Raw genomic sequence first — 7,047 nt, 5'->3', positions numbered from 1 at the left:
GGGCTCTTTTTAAAATAGAAGAAGCAATTAAAACTTTGATATTAATAAATCAGAAATGGAAAAAGCAACATTATGAAATTTCTAAAATTGAAATTTCCTCAATTCTTTTTTATGTAAATAATGTTTTTTCTTCCTGTTAACTTCAACGAAAATTTGCAAAAATCGCAAAAATTTCAGAACATTTAGGGAAATGTTTAATGATTAAGAACATTTAAGGTCATATTCGTTTCTTAAGAACAACTTTGAGCCCTGCCTGTTTCTATGGAATACATCAATCAGTTTATAATTAAAATCTAGGAAACCATGAAAACTATTGCGACGCTCTTCAAGCCAATTCACGAAACATTTCAATGAAACAACACGAAAATGAGACGACTATCCACTAAAAAAATATATCAATTAAACGAAAAATAAATAATCGAAATATAATAAGAAATAAATATAACAAGAAATAACTAGAAAACACCTATATAACAGGAAAATTATTTATTTTTGACAGAGAGATAAATCAGGAAAACATCAGACAATAAACATGAAGCCAAATAAAAATTACAATCAAAACGCACATTGACACGAAAGACACCGGATTCATTATAATGCTATCTTCAAACTCTTCCTGTGTGTCCGTATGATTTTCGGTTACATCGCCTAACTCCTCTTCTTCAACTGAATCAATGTTTTTTGAGCAATTTCTTGTTGATCAGGTTCGTCCAAATAGGAGAATATTTCGTTAACTAAATTGAATAGCCTCCTCAAGCGTGGCATTAATTTCATATTCAATGATTTCGTCAACCAACCTTCCCTCAAATTCATTTCCTGTTAGCAGCTCCTCAGTCATGTGCTTGTCTTTAGAAACAATCTTGTCAACTGTGTTAACTTTTTCTGGCACACGCAACTCTTCACTACCTTTTTCTTCCACTAAACTTTCTCGAACATTCTCGTTGAAATCGATGTCCTGCTTTTGAATGAAATTCATCCAATCATCAGCTTGAAGATCCCAGCAAGACAACGGTTGAGAGTAAATAGTCTGGGAAACGCTTTCTGAATTATGAATCCAATCTCGGTTGTCATTATTTAGAGGTGAATTCTCTTGGAGATCTGAGAAAAGCGATTCATGGTTCTGCACCAGCATTACGTTGTCTTTATCATCGCATTCAGGGCACCATGGTATGCCCAGGTCATCACACCAGTTTTTCCTTAAAAGTAATAAAAAGAATCAAATAAATTCACAATGAACATCATGTCTTAGGATAAACCGAAAGCACTGTGAGATTAAAAATAAATAATAAAAAGTCAAATCCTGCAAAAAAAGATAATTAAATCTTAACCGATAAATGAAGAGCAAGAAAATTTTAAAATAATTTTAAAAAAACAGAAAAATATTCCTTTGAGACATTTAAAAAAAAAATTAAAACCGTCAGTTGACCTCTACTATGAAAACTAAATTCATCCTATATATTAAAATAGAGCAAAACTTGATAACTTGATTATATTTCAGGTTGATCTCTGAAATAAATATCGTTTAGGATTGCTATTAAGAAGTACTTTCAAAAAATGATCGAACAAAAACTTTTCTGTGCCATTGGGTTACATATTAGAATTTCGTTAAGTGAATGAAATATTATCGAAGGCTAAAAGGAATTAATTTCGTTAAGTTAAAGCTTCTGAGTTGACCACAAAAGAAACATACTATTGCTTGTGTAAGAAACTAGTTTGTAAGCATAACAAAATAAATTGTAAAATGTGAAAAAAATAAATACAGTGTTAAATTTCCTAATTCCATATATGAAAATATAAATTCAGATAAATGATACTGGCAGCATCACTTCCTATGGAAAATGGATTCAAGTTTAAACATATCAATTAAGTATTCCACACACAACAAATTAGCAACTGGAACAGCAAAATTGAATATATTTATTAAGATAATTTCGCTTTTCTTATTACATAGTGTAAAGTTTAATTTTATCATTCAATTATCTTTTGAAAATTAAAAATAAAATAATGAAAGCACTTCTAATAAGTTCATTTTCTTAAAGAATTAAACGGGCATTTAAAACGACTTTTCAATACTAAATTCCATTCAAAAAGAAAATGAAGATGTATGCATGTTGTTTTTTTCTTTCAATATGTGATCTAGTTAAAAATACCTATTTTATTTTATTTTATAACAGTCGTTGAACAATCGGACCAATTTCTAGGTTTAAGACTACTAATGTTCAACTCCGTAGGTTTGTAATTTTGAACCCAATACAGAAGAGAAGAAAAAAGTCTTAGATCAGTACGCACCAGAGGTATGATTTCTTGTGAGAAAGTGGAGGACTTTGAGACTCAACAAGTTTAACGTGCGTCTGTCACCATTTACTGCCCGGGGAGTCTTCGGCCGGCAGATATCGAAGCCACGATCTCTCGAACATGGGCCCAGCGCCTTACCAACCAGGCTTTCCCGGCCTAACGAGACCTATGTGAGAAATTAAGAAATAATAGTTTGAAAGTTACTCTGAATAAGTTGACCATCGCTTAGCATTCATAGCTGCACTAACAGGTCTGGCCTTTTCAGTAACAGACGTCTCATCTGTTACTGAAAAGGCCAGAGTCTTACTTCTGTGCCTTTCTGAATGAATTGATAAGAATCAGCTTTCAAAGTGCAATTTGATTCACAAGCCACCCCTTTATTGAAAAGAGAGTTCATTTCAATCATCATTATCAAGTGTAAATGATGCTGATAGTCTAAGAGTGCATCGTAAACTTCGCTTTTACCAACATCTAATGGAGTTTTATGCTTATTGCCAAAGTAATCATTAAGCTCATTCAAATCTTTTTCATGGATAGAGAGGGGAAGGGCCGGGTTTTTATGGTTTTCTGTTTGATGTTTAGTAGAAAAATAATGATTCAGTTCCGCCAACAGTTTCTTGTGCCTGGAGAGCGGAAGTATTGAGTGTTTGTCACTGTTTTTAACTGCAGTGCTTTCTGATAGAGTCTGATTCTTTTTTCTGAGATCCAGTATTTCATCATCTTTCTCTTCCCCAACAACTGAGTCCTCTGTCTGGTTCTGTTTATCAATAACAGTATCATCTGATGGCTTTTTGTGCTTGTTAGAAAAAAAATCACTTAGCTCTACCATCACTTTCTTGTTTAAGGAGAGTTGTATAGACAAATGTTCATTAAATTTTCATCCACTTCTTCCTTTGGCATAGTTTGATTCTGCGTATTGAAATATAGTAAAAGTTCTTCTAGCATTTTTTCGTGTGAGAAGAGCTGTTGAAGCAAAATTTCGTAACTTTGCTCATCTGCAATACCTTTATTTTCCTGTATGTTTTCATAGTTATAAGCAAAATACGTTTTTAATTCTTCCACTACTTTTTGTATAGGAAGTGCACCGAGTTTTAAACTTCACAGGAGTCTTTGTTTTCAACAAAATAATTTGATTGCTCTGATATTTTCAATAATTCCTCATCTTTTTTATCCGTTTCATCACTTTCGAAAGACGTGGCAGAAATTTCACCGGGCTGAAAATGAGTAAAATCACAAACAATTTCTTCTGATTTTTTGTTTCTCACTTCCTTTGCTTTCAATTCTACAGAAAGCTGTTCATTTTTGAAAATTAATTGATCTTTCGCGGTTTCTTCTTTATTTTGCATTATCTTCATGTGACTATGATAACATTCAGGATCATGATATTGTTCAACAATTACTCTTTCCATTGACTTTTCGGCTCTATCAATTAATTGGGAATAGATTATCGTCCTCGCCTCCAAGTAATTTGAATATTCTTCACATTGTCTCAACTTCAACTCTTCGAATTGTTCATTCAGCTTTTCTATGACCGAATCCAACTCTTGATTTGCATGCAAAAAATAATTATTTATGAATAAATGAAGGTTTTTAGGGAATGCAACTCTCCTAAACAAAGTTTTACAATGCTCTTTTCGAAAAACAAAAAATGCAGTCGGGCCTCTATTTAACGAACTCGCTAAATAAGTTCGTTATATGGAAAATTCGTTAAATAGAAAATTACTTTCTGAAATACTTAAGCAACACAAAACTTGTTTTAAATTCATAAGCACTAGACATAACTAAAATAACAATTGATGCACCTTTATTTTGATTCATTTTATAAATCTTCAAAATGAAAGAAATCTGCATGGAAAATAGGAATAAAGCAAAACATTATCCAGTGTTACACTATCACGCCACATACATTTTTGAGTAAAAAAAGCTACATTTATGTGTAAAATTATGTAGCTGCATTTAACATAAACGTAATTTTAAACATGAATTACTATATGCGTTCTTAAATTTAATTGCCACTAATAAAATCCGTTAATTTTGTCAAAGTTTTTCGCTTGAAATGCAGGCGAAAATGAAAAGGGATTTTACTGCTTTCTTTAATAGTTAAGTGGCTTCAAAAATCAATTCAAGGTCATTCCCCCCATAAAATGCGTTAACAAGTATGAAATGTTCTGAAATATTTCGGAAAATAGGGAAAGTGAATCTCTAGGAAAAGTTCATTAAATTCACCTCGCTATTTGGAAGCTATTTTACGAAGAAATTTCCACAATGTTCTTGGTTCTTCGACAAAAATCTCAAAATAGAGAAATTCGCAAAATTAAAGTTCGTTAAATAGAAGTCGGACTGTCTTTCTATGAAGATAGGCCGAATAAGACTCAGTTTTGCTTTTAACCGTACTAAATAAAATCCCTATCTTGGATTTTTAATTTCGTTGATTAAATTTTTAGTTTCTGCTTTCGCAACATTTTGTATTGTACAAAGCAGACTATTGGTGATTTAGAAGTAAAATGCTTGACAAGAAGTCAGAGAAAAAGAGGTCGTTTCATTTGATTAAAAATGAAAACGCTCGATAATTTTGATTTTTTTTTCTTCCTCGAAATCTTTAAGTGACAAAAATAAGCAATATGTGATTCTGAGTAAGTTATTGAAAACAACACATTTGCTAGTTTTTTGAAATGTAATTTTTTTTTAGTTTAAATTGTTAAAAACTGAGTTGGACGATGTTTATAAAATATTTTATTGCTGAGTGCATAAAAACAAAGATGCTTATCAAAATTTTAAAAGCAGAAAACTTTATACTATTTAGCTGCATTTCAAAAACTGGTTCAAAGGAACCGATACGTGTTCTGAAGAATACCGTCGAGGAACCGATACGTGTTCTGAAGAATACCGTCGAGGAACCGATACGTGTTCTGAAGAATACCGTCGAGGAACCGATACGTGTTCTGAAGAATACCGTCGAGCAACCGATACGTGTTCTGAAGAATACCGTCGAGCAACCGATACGTGTTCTGAAGAATACCGTCGAGGAACCGATACGTGTTCTTAAGAATACCGTCGAGGAACCGATACGTGTTCTGAAGTTCGCCATCGAGTAAAATAGACAAAACAATTTTCATTCCTTTAGATTTTCTTTTTGAAAAAATATTACTGATTTAAATAAAAAAAACATATTTATAATAACACTTTATCACCTCAACATGAAATTTAGTTTAACTTCAGCTTATTTAACATTTATGTTAAATAAAATCTTTGTTAAGCTCACATATTATCGATTTTAATAGAATGGCTTCTTTTATCCAGAGCTGCCAACAAGGATAGGAAAAAAAATCCAGTAGATTTTACGAAATATAAATTCCATGATATTTGTTGCGTAATGTACTAAATATTTTACACATAGGGAGTTTTAGGGATTTTTATAGTCATCAAAATAGAAAGACTGCAATAATTTCCAGTTATGAAAGCACATTAAACATACTTGAAATGTATACTTACTTATAATTTCGAATATTAATAGACATTTATTTCATTAAAAATAATTCAAAGATTTTAGATTTTTTTATTTAATTTGAAAAGAGAGCTCTGAACAAAAATAAAATGAACACTTTAGAACAAAAAAAAGCTTTAAAGTGATTTCTATAAATGTGGTTCACTTCATTACGTATTTTTAAACCTTATTTAAATAATCAAGCAAGCAATAATCTGTACAAAAATTCTATTTCAATTGCGATTTTTTAGGAAACATATTCAATTTTAGGGAATATTCTAAAATGTGCAAAAACAAGGAGAATTATAATTAAACTAGTAGACCAGGAAAAAATTAGAAAAATCCAGTAGTCTATTGGACAATCCAGTAGAGTTGGCAGCTATGCTGTAGCAAGTATTGCATTTTCTATAGTCATACTATTATCAGAAAAGCTCTACACAACATAAAGAAGAAATTTCATTTTTTTCCTATGCAACAAACAGTTATGCAACTTCCATTTCTTAAGTCATTTGATTTAACAATTCCGAGATAAAAAAAAAACTAAATTAATATGAAAAATTTAGATTAAATTAAAAATAGATATTTTAGCATCTTTTAAAAAATTAGGAAATTAAAAGAATTTAAACACTTTCTGTGAATACCTTTTTCATAAAATTGTTGTATCTGAAATGTCTCCCCTAGAACGGGAAAGGACATACTTGAATTTCTAATAATTATGAAGATGAAAAAGCAGTAAAATATCTACTTAATTTTGCCTCCATGAAATTAATATTTTCTGAGCAATGACCTCAAAAATCAATACAGAAATGAAAAAGCAAGAAAATGTATAATTTTGTACAGAAAAAAATGCCTTAATAAAGTTTAGAAAAATGTTTAATATATTATAGCTTTATCTGAAGTATTTTTTTTAGTTTCTGTTGAATTATTATTTAAATTTTATCAATATCACAAGAGCAGACGTAAACATCTTTTAAGCTGTTTGCTAAGAAGTATTCTTAGTTGTAGAGAATATTTTTTCTAGATTTGATAGAAATTATTCTTTATCGATCTCAGTTGTTTTAAATTTGTTTCTGAACATGCGTATCTTAAACTTTTGATAAGTAGTAAACCAACAAGTGTGTATGTATTTTCATAAATTGAAAAATAATAAATTCCTATCAGATAGTTTATTTTATCATGTGATGGTGAGTTTCATTAAATGTATTTTAGAGAGAATTATTTTAATTACATTTAACATTTAAAAGTTCAAATTTATTCTCCTATATTCA

General features: G+C 30.4%; 1 protein-coding gene across 2 annotated transcripts; it reads right to left on the bottom strand.

Annotated features, from left to right (window-relative positions):
* Window positions 1-471: 471 nt before the first annotated feature.
* Window positions 472-3,086, bottom strand: LOC147806570 (uncharacterized). 2 transcript variants are annotated; one of them, XM_087169483.1, is made up of 2 exons: window positions 2,500-3,086; window positions 472-1,196 (listed from the first exon to the last, which is right to left on the bottom strand). In XM_087169483.1, the coding sequence occupies exons 1-2, from the start codon at window positions 2,529-2,531 to the stop codon at window positions 731-733; spliced, it is 498 nt and encodes a 165-aa protein (XP_087025609.1). In that variant the 5' UTR covers window positions 2,532-3,086; the 3' UTR covers window positions 472-730. The 2 variants fall into 2 exon arrangements, with proteins under 2 accessions (XP_087025609.1, XP_087025610.1); XM_087169484.1 differs by having other exon boundaries at window positions 2,290-2,532.
* Window positions 3,087-7,047: the final 3,961 nt, after the last annotated feature.

Source organism: Parasteatoda tepidariorum, chromosome 8 (assembly GCF_982258835.1).
Source record: "Parasteatoda tepidariorum strain Cologne lab strain chromosome 8, Ptep-v5.0, whole genome shotgun sequence".
Classification (NCBI taxonomy): Eukaryota; Metazoa; Arthropoda; class Arachnida; order Araneae; family Theridiidae; genus Parasteatoda; species Parasteatoda tepidariorum.
This window is presented reverse-complemented; position numbering and strand designations above follow the sequence as displayed.

Coding starts and splice junctions, on each gene's coding strand:
- LOC147806570 (XM_087169483.1), bottom strand. CDS start 2,531: ATGAATGCTAAGCGATGGTCAACTTATTCAGA. Junction 1,197..2,499: donor CGATGGTCAACTTATTCAGA/GTAACTTTCAAA, acceptor ATTACTTTTAAG/GAAAAACTGGTGTGATGACC.